The following is a 19550-nucleotide window of genomic DNA, read 5'->3' on the forward strand; positions in this document are numbered from 1 at the left end:
TTTGGGTTATTGTACGGTTGGAAGATCCAAACATGGCCCATTATAAGATTTCTAACAAAGTCAGTCACTTACTGATTTTTTATCTGTTGGTATTTGATAGAATCCATGATGCCATGTATCTAAACAAGATGTCCAGGACCACCAGCAGAAATATAGGCCCACAACATCAAAAATACAGCAGTATATTTCATTGTACACATGGGATACTTTTTTTCTCTGTGTTCAACAAACCCATCTTGAGTGTTTGCTGCTAAAAAGTTTTTTAAGTTTCATCTGACCATAGAAGCCAGTCCCATTTAAAGTTCCAGTCATGGCTGATAACTGAATATATGCTTTAGTTTGTTTTTGAATGAGCTAGGAGAATTTTTCTTGTAACCCTCCCAAACAACATGTGTTGATGTAGTTTTTGTTTGACAATTTTTTTAAAGGTTTTCTGAACCAGAGACTCAACTATTTTCTGCAATTCTCCAGCTGTGGTCCTTGGAGAGTCTTTAGCTACTCAAACTCTCCTTCTCACCGCACATTAGGACGATATAGACACACGTCCTCTTCCAGGCAGTTTTGTAACATTTTCTGTTGGTTAAAAATTCTTAATTATTGGCCTGATGGTGGAAATGGGAATTTTCACTGCTCTAGCTCTTTTCTTAAAGCCACTTCACCAATTTGTGAAGCTCTATTATCTTTTTGCTGCACATCAGAAATATATTCTTTGGTTTTTCTCATTGTGATGGATGATTAAGTGAATTTGGGCTTTTGTTTTCCCTCCTCTTTATATTTCTGTGAAACAGGAAGCCAGAGCTGGATGATTTCATGTTTATAATCATGCTGGAGTGCTCAAAATTGTGAATATGAATTGTGAATATACTTCAGAGATATTTTACTCATAAGAATTTATAGGGGTGCCAATAATTGTGACCAACGAGTATTTGAGAAAAACATTCATTTCATAATGATATTTTTCCCCTCCATTTTAAATTCTTATTATCCAATGAAAGGATACATTTTTGTGAATTTTTTAAATAAAAGACCAAAAGGATTAACAATGCAGATGAATTTTCACAGCCTTTTTGATCATATTTACCAAGGGGGGCAATATTTTTGGCCACGACTGTATCCCAGTCCTACAATGCTTTTGGCTTTCACAAATGAGCATGACTGCTGATACTAACCTTTTCAAAGGCCCATTTATCATGCGTGAGCTCAGCATATTTGTTAATGAAGGCATCGAGTCTCTCAGGAATGATGGTGCTGCAAAGAAATCGTTCAGTTGCTGCTGTTTATTCAAATATAAATATTTTTTCTTTTGATCTCAAAATTATTCTTTCTGTTAATATCCATGAGGTTAAATGTGATCAGATAAGGATGATTTTTTTTTTACCCTGATTCAATGTGACTATATAACTATATAACAAATAAGACTATATAACATATAAGCATTTTAATATTATAACATATATTTAAAAATATTTAAAAAGTACTTAAATAATAATAATATTAATAATAGTTACTGTTGATGTTTACCGATTTTCACTAACTATTTAACTACAACTTTTGCCTAAATAAAAACTCCTAATTTGCAGCTCATTAATAGTTAGTAAGGTAGTTGTTAAATTTAGGTATGGGGTAGGATTATTAAAATGGCATAGTTGCTTTTTACAGACTAATAAACAGCCAATATGCTAGTAATATGCATGCTAATAAGCAAGTAGTTAATAGTGAGAATTTGTCCCAAAGCTAAAACATTACCATAAATCTGTATAAATAAATCTACATAAGAACATTAAAATACACAATGCATATAAATGCAAAGATGCAAAATGAATACAGTAATTGAACTAGCTGCTCATTTTCTCACTTTGTTGTCTCCACTGGTTTGGGGTCAAAATTTCCTTCAGCGTCGACAGATGCTTTCTTCTCAGTCATAGATGAATAGCTAGCATCCACGTAGTCTGGAGGGATGGCACCCGCAATGGCGCAGATGCAGGGCATGGCGATCTTAAACAGCTCTGCATCAAATTTCTACAGAGATGAGATGGCGTGTAAGTGTACACAGACATTTCAGTTCGAATTTGTCTGTTGAGACTAATTGTTTGTCAAACCTTGTGTGCGAGGGACTCAAAGATGCCCCAGAAGAGTTTGCGAGAGAGATGCAATTCTTCCTCTGATGTGACTCCAAAGTTTGCCCATCCATTTGGCAGGCAGTAATACTTCCAGCAGCGCTCATAGTGATTGGTCAACAACTAAATGAAATTAAAGCACAAAACATGAGTGCAAGAAACACAAAAATTCAATGTAACTCATTATATTAACTATACTTGCATACCTTGAGGGGCATCTTGGCATACTCGTTTAAGATTGGCACATCAAACACCAGCCTTCTCAACAGATGCTGCAACATAGATGGCCGCAAATACCTAAAATACACACATATTACTTGATTAGCAATAACATTTTAAGTTTTCACTTCTTCATTTGAGTGCAGACGTTACAGAGTGGACTAACTTGACAAGAGACATAAGGCAGTCCTCAATGACGTCCCTCTGGGCCTTAGTAAGGGCACGGCCACGGGACAGTCTGTAGATGGTGTGCAGCATTGAGTCGATCATGATGGCACGGTGGTCTGTGCCAGCAAACAGTGGGGCACACTTTGTGAGAAGAGGAAGCACAGCTGAGCACAGGTAACGGTTTAGAGCCAGAGCCATCTCTGTGGTGCTGAATGCCGCCTGATGGAACATCCCAATTAAGATCAGTGTTTATTTTATGTTATATATTATGAAAAGTAAAGAAGAGATGATGAAATATGACTGACAATACCAAAAGCTCACCGTATCTAGAGAGGCTGCAGCTCTCATATCGGGCAGGAAGCCCACCTCTAGCACATGCAACAGGAAATCCTGGTTATCAATGCCGTACACTCTGTCCAAGAAAAGCACCATGGAGGCTTTGTGGTCTGGCACGAAACTCGCTGACATTTTTGGCTCAACAATCTGATCATCTATGAAAAGTAGCACAGGAAAAATGTGAAGAGTATACAGAAGTAGGATGGAAGGCTGTTTCCACCTCAGAGTAAAACAGACAGAAAAAAATAAAGATTCATATAAGAAATGGATACATGGTGACCATTTTGTGTACCTTTGCCAAAGGTGGGGATCTGAACAGGAAGGCTGATGACTCCCACCAGGTCTTCAATGGGTACGAGAGACCTCAAGATGGCTCTGATTCTCAAAGCTTCACCTTTACCTGCTTGGATCAACTGTGGGTAAAATAGAAATACATTTATTTTAAATTGTAATATTATTTCACTATATATCTACTGTATGTTTGTCATGGACTCCACAGGTAAATTATTTAAGTTGTTATACTTACATGCATCTCAGGAGCGCAGCGACCCAGCAAGTCAATAAGAGCAGAGTAAAATGACATGACAGCATTTCCAAGATGCAATCTGTTCTCTTCTTGCTGCTCCTCCCCTCCAAACCTGTGAATCAATCATGGAATATAGCAAAAAATGAAATACAGATAACATGATATAATGTCAAACTGTTTAAATAGAAAGCATTCACTTCCAAACATCTTACATGAAACGTCTGTCCTTTTTAGGAGTTGGCCCATCTCTGGCAGGGTCTTCAGAGATCTTAATGGCTTCTTCGATGGCAGCTAATAGACCTGCACCTCCCTCTCCTCTCAGAGCGGGGCCGAAGCACTCAGGCCGACGAATCAACAGACGAACAACCACATTGGCATTCTCCTCTACGCTCTCACCTGCAGGTGGAGACACAAACACAAATGAAATTCATTCTAAATGCCTTCAAACAGAGGAGTCAGAAACATAATTACACTAAATATGCTCACCATTTACAAACACAGCAAAACGCAGGAAGTCCAGATATCTCTCTCCTCCAGCTGGATTCCATCCTATGTCAGGGTAGCCTTTAGAGAGAAGCATGGGACACATCCGAAGGCCACATCCAGCCAGATACGTCACCACCTGAGTAGCATAGTGAACCAATGATTTTTTTTTTTTTGCAGTAATACATGATAAATGTAGTCTACTATAAAATCATTTGATACAAAATACAAATTTTTCAGAGCATTACCATATCAAGGTCTTGCTCTTGCAGAGCCAAAGCCAGCTCGTTGTTGTCAATGCAAGACGCGGCAGCAACATCCAGAGGAGTAGATCCACGCATCCCTAAAAAGCAACACAAAAAATTACAAATTCTTTAAATGAAAGCAAACAAACAAACAAACAAACAAAAATACAAAAACAAAGTAATACTATGATCCTAAATTGTATTATTTTAAAATTATTTAGATTTTTTTTTAAGGAACAAGATGCGTTAATTATTTACAAATTTCTGTGACAACAGAAATTCTTTAACAATAAGGTCTCATTTGTTAACAGTTAAAGGATAAGATAACATAAACTAACCATGTGCAATACATTTTACAGCATTTATTCATCTTTTTCAGTGTTAATTTAATAAAAATGCAATTGTTCATTGGCTACTCATGTTAATTGAATTATCCAACGTCAACAGATACAACTTTGATTTAAAGGGGTCATATGACGTTGCTAAAAAGAACATTTTTTTGTGTATTTGGTGTAATGAAATGTGTTTATGTGGTGTAAAGGCCAATTTATACTTCTGCATCGGGTGCGCGTAGTAGGTACGGCGTAGCATACGCATTGACGTGTACCATACGTCGTACCCTGACGCGCACCTCCTCAAAAATGTAACTATAAATGAAACTTCTCTCATTTCTACCTTGGTCGGCTTGGTAGTATCACGTTTCCTCCTACGCATTTCCGGAATGATCTTCTGCACTCTGGACCGCCCGCCATTTTTAAATTCCGAAATTCAGTGAAGAGCCTTCTCTCGTTTCTGCCTTTTAGTTTTAGTAATTTAACTAAAATTAACAGTTTTTGGACCTCGATAAGCTCCAGCTCCAACATGATCCGCTCTCTTTCAGTCGCCATTGTTCGTAGAAGCCCGCGAGGATCGAGGAATGTAAACACAGTGGAACCCGCTCGCGTCAACTAGCGTTTCGGCGGTGTAACTGCAGAGCAAAACAGACATACGCAGAAGTATAAATGCTCACGACGCCGTCGCCTACGTGCGTAGCCTACGACGTACACTACGGCGTACACTCGACACAGAAGTATAAATTGGCCTTAAGGTTCAAAAACACATTATTTTCCACATACTGTACATTATTGTTTCTCCTCTATGCTCCGCCTTTCTGAAATGCATCGATTTTTACAAAGCTCATCATTCTGAAAAGCGAGGTATGCTCTGATTGGCCAGCTATCCAGTGCGTTGTGATTGGCCGAATACCTCAGGGGTGACAGAAATGCTACGCCCCTCACCATACTGTAATGCCATTCCCCGGTGTTCTAACAAATAATGCTACCTATCAGATTATGCTACCAACAATGTATTTATCCTACTGTAAGGGTAGGTTTAGGGTTAGGTAGGTTTACATGTTAATAAAAGATTTTGCTTCTGAATTATGCTGCCATCTGTTTTAATGGGAGGTAGCAAAATCTGACAGGGTAGCACAAATCGTCAGAACACTGACACGACGAGACAAAACCAATAAAACCCATTACAAACGAGGCATTTGTAGCATCCAGTGGGGACATAATTACAGATTATAATGACTTATACTGTCTTTTTATGTGTTGCATCGTGCTGCGTAAACATAAAAACATGTCTGCATTTGTGGATGGAAAAACAACAAACAACAAGCGCTACTCTACACTGCTCAAAACTCGCATTTGAATCATCAGTGGAAAATACTTTACATATAAAAACGTACTTACAGGCTGTGAGTCAGAACAGCCGGCAGATCAGGAAAAAGTCCTCCATAAAATTCGCTGCACACATCTGAATATTTGGGTTGAACTGTTCTGGAACAGTGTTGTATATACAATGTAACCACTGATTTCTAGTTGTGTCCTCTTTTGGAAGGCCAAACAAAGTAATTTCGCTTTCACAACGAAACACACAGCGTCTTCACAACATGGCGGCTGCAGTGGCAGCAACGATAAAATTACGCCTTCTTTCTTTGCGTGAACATTTGGGCGGTGTTATGCAAATCTTCCCATATCGTGACGTAGACATGTTGGGGCGTTATAAAGAATCTCTCTTTGGGTTTGACACTTTAGTCTTTGCAACTTTAGTGATCTTATTCTTATTCACAAACAGCTTGTAACACTCCAAAGAGAAAGGAAAACTTAAAATCGCATCATATGACCCCTTTAAAAATGTATTAGTAAATGGTGAAATTATGTATTTAATTATTTAATGTTAACTAAGGTTAACAAATGGATCCTCATTTTAAAGTGTTACTAAGAACAATAATGATAACCATGTTAACGTCCACATCTACACACAGGTTCTATTTATTATAAGCATGCTATGCAGTTATATCGTCTACCCATTTAAATGTGCAAGCTTTTTGAAATCTGGTGGATTCGACTTGGCTGTCAATGTTTTTTATCATTCATCAGCTGGAAAAAGTCATTCTGAAAGTGATTCCAATAATATCTTTCCTCTGTGTTGTTATTGTTATAGCTGTGCTGTGGACTTCCCTATGCTCACAGAATTAGAGTTATTGTTAAAGTTATCGCTGGTGTCAACAGACCCAACAATAATAAAAATCTGTATCAGTTAGGTTTTAAAAAGTGACCAACCCAGTCCAATGCCACTGTTCTGCAGCAGGTATGAGAGATGGTCAAACATGGAACGCTGGTTCTGACGACTGATCCTGCAGAAGTAGCACAGGAAGCGGCAGCAACTGGTCACCATTTGTGGGAATCGAATTTCCTATGGGGAAAAAAGTTTGTTTCCCTTTACATCAGTTTCAATGACAGAGTCGGATCCTTTCCAAGAATATCAGTTTTAAACATTCAGTATATATACAGGAAAGTGCCCTTATACAGTAAACAGGAAAGTACGGTACCTTAGAGTCTCCTCCACCTCCTAGTACATTGACCATAACCTCCATGACCGTCTCATGCATGCCCAGTGCTCGCATCAGGTTAGGGTGCTGGTAGAACAACTTGTTGTTCATGATGTTCCTATGAGACAGAAGACAATATGCATTTGAAATACTACACGATACAAAAGATATGTCCAGATAAGCATAAATGACTCTAGAGAAGTTCAGGGCATGAACACAAACACGATACACCACAATTTGGTGTCAGAAACATTTTATTTATTTATTTTTAATAAATCAATGATGTTACAAAACATTTTTATTTAAAATAAAAGATACCTTTTTAAACTTTCTATTTATTAAAGAATCCTGAAAAATTACAACATGGTTTTCACAAAAATATTAAGCTTTTTTTTTTTTTTGAATTGATAATAATAAGAAATGTTACTTGAACTCATTATATTAGAATGATTTCTGAAAGATCATGTTACACTCAAGACTGGAATAATGGCTGCTGAAAATTTAGCTTTGTCATCAGGAATAAATTGCATTTTAAAATAAATTAAAATTAAAATAGAAAACGGTTATTTTAATTCATAATAATATTTCAAAGTATTAGTGTTTAACCATAGTTGTATCAAATAAACACAGCCTTGGGGAGAGAGAGATAGAGAGAGAATTACCCACCCAATGCTCTGAATCATAAGCCTCTCCTCTTCCGGGCCCATCTGGACAATGAGAAGGGAACGGATCTGTCCCAGGCACTCCAGCATGTCCATTGTGTCCTGTACAGACACAGCGTTGATGGCATAGGCCTTTGGCAGGGCACGGATCAGCTCTCCCAGAGCGTCATACTGCCGGTGAAGAAGACTGAACATGAGCCGCACCAGCTCAGGGTTCTGAATAAAGGACTCCTGTGCCCAGTGGATCATTGTGTGGGATATCAGCTCCTGTAAAGTACCTGGGGCATAGAATGTTCTGGAAATGTTAGACTAACACTAAAAATAAAAATAGTACAATTCTGAACTAAAAGCAAAAATATTGATCTATAATTGCATCCATGATTTGAGGTGAATCTGAACAGCCTTCTCAAGACGTTTGACTACATTTACTCACTAGGTTTGAGCTCTTCCTCTGGTTCTGGCTCCTCTTTCTCCTTTTTCTTCCTAAAGGTCTTGATCTTCTCCACTAGACTGAGTAGTCTCCCTCTCAAAGACGCATCTACCTCTTCCTCCTCTGCTTCTTCTTCTACGTAAACACCTAGGTACAAAAACAAATATGGATTAGAACCACATAGTCCAATCATTTTTATTTATTTTTTTGTCATAATTTTTCAGTTTAAATTTTCAGAAGAAGAACCAGAAATGCTTTCGGTTACTTAACGTAACCTCGGTTCCCTGAGATAAGGGAACGAATGTTATGTATGTATGGGAAAACTACTTTTTTCCGTTCTGCTGAAGCCTGATTTTTTCATGTTTGTGTAGCTGCAGAAACCAATGGCGCATCAGCCTGCCAGAAGAGGCAGGGCCGACCACTATATAAGTCTGCCCATAGCGCCATTCATCAGATCATTCGACTGAAGCGACGATCATCGGTTCGTGCAGCTTGTAGTGCGGCAAGTGACATAACGCTTGTTCCCTTATCTCAGGGAACCTAGGTTATGTTAAGTAACCGAAAGCGTTCCCTTTTGAACGTTGTGTTATGTATGGGAACGAATCCAATCACGCCACACTTCAAGCAACAATCACATGCTGCTCTGGGAGCCAAGTGTTGAAGCACTAATAAGGGCCCTAAGGGACTTGGGCATTATCTCACCCCAAGCTTTGCTGAGGGCATGAGAAACCACTACCCACATGGGAGGTTAGACAGATAGAATCCGTGCCTGCAGGGCGGAGATGTCTAAGTTATAGGATCTGGCAAAAGTGGACGGCGATGACCAGCCGGCGGCCGCACAGATCTCACTGATAGATATGCCGCTGGACCACGCCCATGAGGAGTGGGCTCTCACACCAATAGGGCATTCCAGTCCTTCCGATGTGTCAGCCAGAGATATTGCATCAACCTTCTGGCGGCGTCCAAAGCAAACAAACAGTTGTTCAGACTGCCTAATCAGTTTAGAACGTTCCACATAGACTCTCAGAGCCCTAACAGGGCAGAAAGTGTTCGGTCCCTGCTTGCCGTCTGCAGCAGGAAGCGCCAATAGGGATATTACTTGTGCTCTAAAAGGAGTAGAGAGCACTTTAGGAACATAGCCGTGTCTCGGTTTCAAAATTACCTTGCAGTCATTAAGCCCAAACTCAAGACACGAAGCACTGACTGACAGTGCTTGGTAAGTCACCAACACGCTTAACCTATGCCAAAGCATGGAGAAGGGCTGTTTTAAGTGATAAGGGTCGCAAGTCAGCCGAACTGAGCGGCTCAAATGGGGGCCTTTATAGGGCCCCTAGGACCATGGATAAGTCCCAACATGGCACAGTCTGAGGGCGAGGAGGATTCAGTCTCCTCGCACCCTTCAGAAATTTAACGACCAAGTCGTTTCTGCCTATTGAATGGCCCGCCTTGAGAGAATGATTCGCCGCAATGGCTGCCACATATACTTTGAGTGTGGATGGGGCGTGCCCCTTATCCAGCAGCTCTTGCAGAAAGGTCAGCACGCAGGACACATGAAAATGGGTCCAATTGCCGTGCAGAGCACCAATTGAGGAATACTGACCTTGCCTCAAGAATGGTGTTACTTACTCTTGCTGGGTGCCTATCAGACTCCCATCGAGGCACCAGACATGAAGGCTCCACAGCTCTGGGTGGGGATGCCAAATCATGCCTTTTGCCTGCGAGAGAAAGTCCCTCCTCAACGGGATGGGCCACGAGGCCATCGTTACAAAGCTGCATCAGCTCTGGAAACCAAGCCTGGTTCTTCCAGAGCGGAGCTACTAAGAGGAGGGAACATTTAGTTTCCCTGACTCGCCTCATGATCTGGGGAATCAAGGCAATAGGAGGAAATGCATATCTCTCTGTTTTGAGAAAAATGTTGGGCAATGAGAGTTGTCTTCTGAGGCGAAGAGGTCGACCTCTGCCTTCCCAAAGACCGCCCAAATTCGCTGTACCGTCTGAGGATGTAGCGCCCAATCGCCAGGGGCTACTTTGCCTCTGGACAGCATGTCCGCTCCCAGGTTCAGCTTGCCCGAAACATGAACCACCCTTAGCGAGAGGAGTTCCTTCTGTGCCCAAAGATGGAGGTGACGAACCAATCTGTATAAGGCGTGAGACCTGAGGCCGCCTTGGTGATTGATATAAGACACCACTGTCATGCTGTCCGAACGGACCAGGACGTGGTGGCCCTTGATGGCCGGAAGGAAGGATTTCAGGGCTAAGGAGACCGCCAATATTTCCAGGCAGTTGATATGTAGGCATCGCTGCTGAGCTGTCCAGGAGCCGAATGCCGGATTGCCCTCCAACAGCGTGCACCACCCGGAGTTGGACACGTCTGTTGTGATCACCTTCCTTCTGGAGGCCACGCCCATCCTAACTCCTGTCTGAAACAGGTGAGTGGTCTTCCAGGGGGCCACAGCTTCGATACAGCGGTGGTCCACCCTGATTGGAAATCTCTTTAACCGCCAAGCATGGGGCGGGACTCGGGCTTTTAGCCAAAATTGGAGGGGCCGCATGTGGAGCAGGCCCAGCGGAGTTACAGAGGCATCAGCGGCCATAAGGCCGAGCAGCCTCTGAAAAACCCTCAGGGGGCATGTCGTCCCTGGTTTGAGGGAAGCTGTCAATCGCTGAATTGTCAGGAATCGATCCGGCGAGATCCATGCCCGCATTACAGCAGAGACTAGAACCATTAGCAGAAAGAGAGTTCATCGTCTGGGCAACAACTGCCTCTTGCGTGGGTTGATGACCAACCCGAGGTGCTCTAAGTGACTGAGCAGCAGCTCTTTGTGAGCGGTCAGTTCCCGTTCTGATCTAGCTAGAACAAGCCATTCGTCGGGGTAGTTCAATATGCGGATTCCCATCTGCCTGAGAAGGGAAAGAGCCGCGTCTATGCACTTCGTAAAAGTGTGTAGGGCCAGGGACAGTCCAAACGGAAGGACTGCATACTGATAAGCCACTCCCTCAAACGCGAATCTCAAGAATGGTCTGTGACGGGGGGCTATGTGGATGTGAAAGTAAGCATTTTTCAAATCCACAGTCAAAAACCAATCCTCGGGGCAAATATGCACGAGAATCTTTTTGACCATCATCCTCTTCAACGACCGGTGCATAAACGAGCTGTTCAGATGTCTGAGATCTAGAATGGGTCTGAGCCCGCCGTCTTTCTTTGGGACGAGGAAATACCGGCTGAAAAAGCCTGACTTGCTGTTCGCTGGGGGCACTATTTCCACAGTGCCTTTTGCAAGCAGTGTTTGCACCTCCTGCCGGAGAACAATAGCTTCGTTGTCTGGGACAGAGGTTTGAACAATGCTTCTGAAGCGGGGCGGTCTGCGAGCGAACTGTAGCAAGTAGCCTCGTTGAATTGTTTCCAAAACCCATCTCGAGATTCCCAGAATGGCTGCCCAGGCCATGTAATGGGAGGTGAGAGGATTTATTTTCTTGAACGAGAACTCGCCTTGAAAAAGTGGGGAGTCTACATTCGTATAAGTGTTTGTGATTGAGAGAGGATGAGGAAATTTTCTCTTTAGAGTATGTTGGTCCACTATCACAGCGGTAAAATATTTGGGTACGTGCTGCACCTGCAGGACGTGACCCACTGAAAACGAAACTCCGTCTCTCAGAGGTGGGGCATTCCGGGCCGAGGCGAGAATTCTCAGCGTCCCTGATCTGTGTCAGCGTTAGCCAGAGGTGGCACTCCAGCACCACCAGACTGGCCATGGTCTTGCCAATCGCCTGCGCTGTGGGCTTTGTAGCACGCAGATTCAGGTCTGTTGCTGTACGCAGCTCCTTAAAGGCCTCCTGGTGCTCTTGGCCAGACTTTTGGCTTAAAACACTTGAAGGATCGGCATTGTATGCAGCACCGAACCGGCCTGTCCGGCTGCTGCATAAGCCCTCTTGGCGATGGCCGAGGTGGTCCTGCAGGGCTTAGATGGATGTGCTGCATGGCCCTTTAAGCCGAGGGCAGATGGTTGGGCACAGATGTGCGGCAATCGCTTCCTCTGGGGGGGGGGTGGGTGGAGTATAGCATACCCTCTTTCGTCAGCGCCGTCAACCGTGGTGAAAGCTGCTGCAGTCGAGGGGTTCACCCATGCCGAATAGGGGGCGCGCCACATCTTGGTAAGCTCACCATGGATGGCTGGCAAGAACGGGGCTGGGCGCTGGCGAGAGGATAGCTGGCGGGTCTCTGGCAGGAACCACTTGTCCAGTAAGCCATGGGCGGGCTCATCTGGAGCCGACCACTCGAGGCCCAGATCCTCCACAGCCTTTGCGAGGATGTGGATAAGCTCAGCGTCTGGCTTCGGCACCTGACGGTGCGGGGTTGCTTCGGGCTCCTCGCCAGATTCGCCCCATTCCTCCGTTTCTGACACTGCCAAGGACACAGAGTCGTCAGCGGTGACATTGTCGATAATAATGTCCTCTTCGGACGCGTCGAATGAGACCAGTCCACTCACAGCTGAAGAGGGGCGCACACCGTGAACACTTGTGAAGCACACCGGCATGAGAGGACGCGGGGAGTAAGGGGTGCTGAGCCGACGTTACACCGCTCGAGCCTGCTGATAAAAAGATCCACTGCCCCGCTGTTTTATCCTCTTAGGGGAGGAGAAAGACGGGAGGGCCTGGGGGGGCGATTGCCTTGATGAAACAAGGTGACCCGCAAGCGTAGACGAGAGATACCCATGCTCTCACAGAAAGAGCATGAGCCATCAGCAAACGCAGCCTCTGGCGGGCTGAAGCACCATTGGTTTGTGCAGCTACACAAACGTGAACAAATCAGGCTTCAGCAGAATGGAAAAAAGGAGTTTTCCCGTACATACATAACAAGAGTGAACGTTCGAAAGGGAACTGAATTAGCTGCAGAGAATTTGATCCAACTGCAGCTTCTTGGTGTTTAGTTGTTGTAATGTGGCCGTACAGCAATTTTTGTGAGATATTTTGAAAACTGACCACAGTGATTCAGGAGCTCATTGTGGAAATTCTGGAGGGTTTCCCGCACTTCCTCTGGCACAGGGCAATCCTCATCTTCCGGGCTGTGCTTGAAGTTAGTCAACAGGAAAACCTACATATACGCACATAATCAGTTATTAGTCTCCCTGAAAGCAACAAAAATTATATGTGGGTTTAAAGTAAAGAGTTGTGCATTATACTTGTTCCTGAGGAGGAGAGCGAAACTCTCTGGTCCTGCGAGCGGTCTCTGCAGCACTCATAGTAAATGCTCTCATTAGGTCTTTATATCGTTCACGCTGGTTTGCCTGGATCTGCTTTACAAATTTATCAGAGAATGCCAAAATAGCCTCAACTCTGTGTCTAAGCTCACAGTCACAGAAATATTGTAGAAGGGTGCACATCTGAAAGATGAGACAGACAGACAGATGGAGACAGTATTAATAAAATATACAAACAAGAGAAAATATACATAATATACTGTACAGTATATACAATAATAGACAGACAGACAGAGAGACAGAGAGACAGAGAGATAGATAGATAGATAGATAGATAGATAGATAGATAGATAGATAGATAGATAGATAGATAGAGATTGTATAAACAAACAGACAGATAGACAGGTTGTATAAACAAACAGACGGGCAGGCAGACAGACAGACAGACAGACAGATAGACAGATAGATCTAGCAATTAAACTTGCCTGCAGTTTTACAGACTCTGGCAGCTTCATTTGAAGTAGTCCCTCCTCTGGTGCCTCTTCTTCCTCCTCTTTGGCCTCCTCTCCTACTTCTTCTGCCTCCTGTTCCTCCTCCGCTTTTTCTTCATCCAGCTTTTCTCCCTCCTCCTCCTCTAATGCCTTCTCAACCTCTTCTCCTTCCTGTCCCTCCTCCTTCTTCAGAGCTTTCAGCTCCTCATCCTCCTCCTCCTCCCCAACTCCCTCATCCACTGCTTCCTCCTCTCTTTCAGCTGCTTCTTCCTTCTCCTTCACCTCCTCTCCTTCCTCCTTGGAAGCAGCTTCCTCTTCTAGTTCCTCTGTCTCTCCTGCCTCCTCTTTTTTCCCAAACACATTGGGATCGATCATCTTGAGAATGTGCTTGACATCTTCATTGTTGAAGATGCCCATAATGAGGAGGGTGCTGATGAGTTTGAGAATGGGAACGAAGTGGAACTCAACGCTGCCCCCAACAGGATCACGCATGGCCTGGCTGCCATCAAACACAGCTTCGGTAAGCATGCTTAGAGCCTTGGTCTTCAGCTCCTGTAAGGGCAGAAAGAGCACAGATATTAACAAAGAGATCATCTGTCTACCAACAATCAGGTTTGGACTCCACTGTATCCTCATCGTACCTGCAGAGGTATAATGGGGCTAAGGGTGTACAGATCTGGGTCAGTACCCACAAAGTTGATAGGGGAGAAGTGTAGCTTGGGTCTGAGGCAGGTTGTGAGACCTACTCCTGGCAGATCATTGGCCGCCTCTGCATCTGGGAAAAGTGTGATGCTGAGCGTCTCTTCTGTCATGGGAATAATAAACTCACGATTAGTTCCCAATCGGTTGCGTTTGGCTGACTCGAGGTGGATACTGATGAGAAGGTCGTAGTAGCCGCTGCGAAGAGGGCCTGGCAGGTAAGTATTCTCGATAGCATAGAAGAGCTGTGATTCGTCCACGTGGCTGCAGAGGGCATGGGCCACACGGTTGTTGCCCAACGCGCACACAGCGCAATAAAGCATCAGAGTGTGATAGTGGAACTTCAGCAAGTCATGCTGCTCAGACAGCTCTAGTATGTCAATACACCTGCATACGAGAAAGAGGAACACAGCAACTATTGGACAATACACAACAACTAGATTCAAAAATTTGTCAAGACAAAGTTTGATGTCGGCTTGAGAAAGCCTGGCTGGAAAGAAATTTTGAAGTGTTCTGGGTGGTTGCCTGGCAGCTGCTAGGTTCTTCTGGATGGTTGCTAGGGTGCCGTGGGTTGGTTGCTAGGGTTGTCATAAGGTTCATCTCAATCAACGCCCTAATTAATTATAAATATTAATTAGATGTGTTCATGACCTGTCTAGTGATGTGTGTTTATGTTCAAATATAAAAAAAAAAAAAAAAAAAACGGTCTGTCTTTTCATTATGGGTTTTTTCATTATATTTATAGAGTTGGCACATGTGGTTTATGTTTCACGCTTCAGAAATGTGACGTTATTTCCAGTAAGGGAGTATAGTGAGTGCCGATGCTCCATAGTTTTTGCGTGCATTGTGGAATTTTTCTGGGAGCGAACGTTCTAGTGCACTGAAAAGGATTTTGCGATTGAGACATCCCTTAAAATGGCTGACTCCCTGATCAGTGCCCTTACTACTGAACAAGGGAGCTGATTGAGACGCACCCATAGTCACTGCTAGGTGGTTAAAAGGATGTTGCTATGCAGCTGCTGGGGTGGTTGCTAAGGTTTTTGCTGGGTGGTTGCTAGGGTGTTGCTATTTGTTATGTTTTGTGATGTTCGGTAAGCAGTTGCTAGGGTGTTAATGGTCATTGTTAGGTGGTTGCTATGCAGTTTCTAGGGTGTTTGCTACTTGGTTGCCCTGGGTGATAGATAGATAGATAGATAGATAGATAGATAGATAGATAGATAGATAGATAGATAGATAGATAGATAGATAGATTTTTTGTTCTTGTCTCGTTCTCCTGTACCTGTTCTCTTCAGGTATATGCAGAGCCATCATGGTGAGAGGCTCGGTACATTCCACCATCCAACCGTGCCTCTCGCTAACCCGCCCCACTTTTGGATTCAGGAAGTGGTTGGGCATCCGGCTCCAGATCACAGGGGTCAGCATCTCAACATCCAGCCTAGGAGGACACTGGGGCACTGGGTTCTTGCGCTCACTACGAAACATGGCAGCCGAAAGAGGCATGATATTCTATGGGATGGAGAAAAAAGGCTACAATAAGGCTACAAATGTTCAGTAACAGTATTTCTAAAAGAAAGCTGATGACTTTTAGTGCCAGAAGCAGAGGATAGTGAAGACCTTGAGTTTTCCGAGTTCCAGCTGCAGCATGTTCTGGCTGGTCGGCAATACAAACACAGCTGGGAACAGCTTAGTGTTGGGCTCCACCTGAGAGAGCATATGTATACAAATGAGTTCAATAGAAGAAAATGCACTCCTAACAGAAGCTAGGGAATTTTTGAGTGCCACTACTGTTCCTCCTTTAAAGAGATGTCCTTCACTTACCTGGTAGAAAGTGTTGATCTCTTTCCCATTGGCTGTGAAATTCATGAGACCTGTTGCCAGGTCAATCAAGCAACCAATCACCAGATCCTCCTGGCTGAACCTCTGCTGGGTGTTGCTGCCGAACTCTCCTCCCCACACCATATAGCAGTTACTCCTCCTCATGCTGATAAGCAAACAGAATACCGTAAGTATCATATTCCTGCGTGATGAATGAACAAATTTTGAAGCTTTGTAGCTTAATCAAAGTTCTACAATACAAATAAAAAGTTTGTGGTCTTCTTGTGGTTCTTTCTTTCTTTTAAATTAATATTTTTATTTAGAAAGGATAACATTAATTTCTATTTAAGAATCTTCTTTTCAAATAAATGCTTTTTATTGAGCACTAAATCAGCATATTAGAGTAATTTCTGAAGGATCATGTGACACACAAATAGTGAAGTTTGTGCTTAAAATAAGAACTATTTGCCAACGTCACAGGAAATTCAAAATATATCCTCTGAAAACCCTTACTATTTAATTTGTTTCAAGGCTGTTTACATTTTTATTGAAAATCAAGAATAAATACTCATTAATCAAATTATTTATTAGTGTCATTTTCTTTTAATTCTTCTTCTAGTTTGTACATCCAAAAAACTACACTGAAAATATGATAAATGTAGGCATTAGATTGCTCCCAACCTATTCTGATGTTTGGTGACTGAACTAGGCCACCAGTGCACCAAAATCGATATTCACCTACATTACCTCACTATACCGAACATTTATTTTTAACTAAATGCCGCTCTACACTGCAGCTTCTTGTATGTGTCTTCATTGGCCTACATTCCAATAACTTGACATGGCAGAATTTTGTCATCTCACCTGTCGTGTATGTTGCCCTTGTCGTCTCCAACAGTCACAGTGACAGTACGGACCTTAGACAGGTCAAAGTTGAGGTCATACATGTGGAAGTCTGGGGTGACCCAACCCACCCATACCCCACTAGGTTCTTGACCGGCGAAGATACGGACTGAGTAATAATACTAATCAGTTGAGATAGGGAGAGAGAAAAGCATAAGTAAAAAAAAAAAAAACAAAAAAAAAACAAGAGGAAACAGTGTGTAATATACTACAGATCTTGCAATGAAGACTTACTGTGGTCGTATTGAGGATGATTTCTGGGTCGTCACGATCGTCGGGTACCACATCCTCAAACAAACGGGGCATAATAGGTGGAGGTGGAGGAGGAGCGATCATGGCTGCCTTTTTAGCTTTAAACAGGAAGCTGAGGGAGGAATTTTAAGGGGTCAAGCATGAACTACATTTTCTGAAAAAGAAGTGTGCTTAATTGTATTGAATGTGCACTTGTGGTGTACTTTGAATCTATAAAGAATATATAAAAAAAAAATTGTACTTGAAAATAATATAATATTAGTGAAATAAAAGGCCTTCCATGACTTTCATGATTGTTTCTTACACTTAAGAACACTTTTTAAAAAATCCATTATGTAATAATGTCAAATTAAAAAGTACACTTAAAGTACACTTATTTGCTGACTAACATACTAAAGCACTTATAAAGTATTTGATTATAATGTTAACTACATTGTTTTTCAACATTTTACATTTTTAAAGTTAATATATTTTATCTAATTGCAACTTCATCATTACAAATGTGTAATTATAAATATATTTAAATATATGATATAGAAATTTCAATAAAATGACTTTAAAGTCTATCTTAGTTTACCATGAATGCTCGTCAGTACATTCGGCAGTACACTTTAACCTTTTTTCCAAGACAACAGAAGAAATTACATATTAATATGAACTTAAGTGGGGTCATTTTCATTTAAGTACAGTTAACATGGGGAAGTTGTGGCCTAGTGGTTAGAGAGTTTGACTCCTAACCCTAAGGTTGTGGGTTCGAGTCTCGGGCCGGCAATACCACGACTGAGGTGCCCTTGAGCAAGGCACCGAACCCCCAACTGCTCCCCGGGCGCGGCAGCATAAATGGCTGCCCACTGCTCCAGGTGTGTGTTCATGGTGTGTGTGTTCACTGCTGTGTGTGTGCACTTTGGATGGGTTAAATGCAGAGCCTGAATTCTGAGTATGGGTCACCATACTTGGCTGTATGTCACATCACTTTTCACTTTACACATGCAATTAATGTCTGAAAACATTACATTCAGTTCTCACTCAAGTATTTTCTTTTAAAGTATATTATTTCCTTAATAAGTCCTCTTTTGTAAAGTATGTTAAAGTTCTCAGATCTCACCCTTTCTTCTTTCCTTTCTCGGATGCAGTGTCTTTGTCATTTTCCTTAATGCCCGGCATATCTTTGGGCATAGATGGCTCCTTTTCCTTCTCCTCCTGCTCTTTGCGACTGGCTGACTTCTTCAGCACCTCAAAGTCAGAGTGGGGGTCCACCTCCAGCACCTCTTCTTCAGGGTTGGTGAGGGTTCGTGTGAGGGGAGTGGTGCCTGCAGGCACCTTGAAGGTCAGGTGGAACTCTACAGGCATGCTCAGTCTGAAGAACAGCATGTCTGTGTTGGCATTTTGGGATCCGAAAGTCCTGTGGGTTATTTTAATACAGGGAGCGCTGTCTACGGTTCCATCAACACGAGAGACCTATAGGTCACATGAGAACAATAAAAAGATTCAGAAACTTTATCTATACCATTAAAGGGGTCAAATGATGCGATTTCAGTTTTTCCTTTCTCTTTGGAGTGTTACAAGCTCTTGGTGAATAAGAAGATCTGTAAAGTTGCAAAGACTAAAGTCTCAGATCCAAAGAGATATTCTTTATAAAAGTTAAGAGTCAACCACACCCCCCTAAAATGGCTCATTCTAACACGCCCCCACATCTCTACATCACTATGTGGGAAGATTTGTATAACGCTGCCCAGATGTTCACGCAAAGAAAGGAGGCGTAACGTTTGGGCCGCTGCCATGTTGTGGAGACGCTGTGTTTCATTGAAGTGAAACTTTGTTTGGGCTTCCAAAAGAGGACATGACTAGAAATCAGTGGATAAGTTGTATTTCAACACTGTTCCAGAAAAGTCCATCTCAGATATTCAGATGTGTGCAGCGCATTTTATGGAGGATAAGGACTGTTTCCTGAACCAGTAGCCTGCAATGCGTCTGTGGCACAATGGTTGTTTCTATAAAGTTGGGCAGTTAAAACTTTGCAAGGACAGTCTGACGCTTCTGACTCGCAGCCTGTAAGTATGTTTTTTATATTTAAATAATTTGCCAATGATGATTCAAACACAAGTTTTGAGCAGTAGAGTAGGCTTGTTGT

General features: G+C 42.7%; 1 protein-coding gene across 15 annotated transcripts in view; it reads right to left on the bottom strand.

The window, feature by feature from the left end:
- Positions 1-19550, bottom strand: part of LOC109108995 (ryanodine receptor 1-like) — a 107158-nt gene that overhangs the window by 52419 nt on the left and 35189 nt on the right. For all 15 annotated transcript variants that reach the window (XM_042775088.1, XM_042775092.1, XM_042775089.1 and 12 more), the window contains 25 exons: positions 18525-18877; positions 17402-17531; positions 17129-17289; positions 16268-16430; positions 16064-16150; positions 15729-15955; positions 14392-14836; positions 13745-14302; positions 13242-13442; positions 13042-13153; positions 8065-8208; positions 7636-7909; positions 6970-7087; positions 6701-6833; positions 4098-4192; positions 3853-3988; positions 3579-3762; positions 3367-3478; positions 3133-3253; positions 2826-2995; positions 2503-2723; positions 2324-2414; positions 2100-2240; positions 1856-2019; positions 1170-1248 (listed from right to left, as the gene is read on the bottom strand). In XM_042775088.1, coding sequence (XP_042631022.1) covers positions 1170-1248; positions 1856-2019; positions 2100-2240; positions 2324-2414; positions 2503-2723; positions 2826-2995; positions 3133-3253; positions 3367-3478; positions 3579-3762; positions 3853-3988; positions 4098-4192; positions 6701-6833; positions 6970-7087; positions 7636-7909; positions 8065-8208; positions 13042-13153; positions 13242-13442; positions 13745-14302; positions 14392-14836; positions 15729-15955; positions 16064-16150; positions 16268-16430; positions 17129-17289; positions 17402-17531; positions 18525-18877 — 4620 coding nt within the window. The remainder of the gene's footprint in view (positions 1-1169; positions 1249-1855; positions 2020-2099; positions 2241-2323; positions 2415-2502; positions 2724-2825; positions 2996-3132; positions 3254-3366; positions 3479-3578; positions 3763-3852; positions 3989-4097; positions 4193-6700; positions 6834-6969; positions 7088-7635; positions 7910-8064; positions 8209-13041; positions 13154-13241; positions 13443-13744; positions 14303-14391; positions 14837-15728; positions 15956-16063; positions 16151-16267; positions 16431-17128; positions 17290-17401; positions 17532-18524; positions 18878-19550) is intronic.

Source organism: Cyprinus carpio, chromosome A18 (genome assembly GCF_018340385.1).
Source record: "Cyprinus carpio isolate SPL01 chromosome A18, ASM1834038v1, whole genome shotgun sequence".
In the NCBI taxonomy this organism is placed as follows: domain Eukaryota; kingdom Metazoa; phylum Chordata; class Actinopteri; order Cypriniformes; family Cyprinidae; genus Cyprinus; species Cyprinus carpio.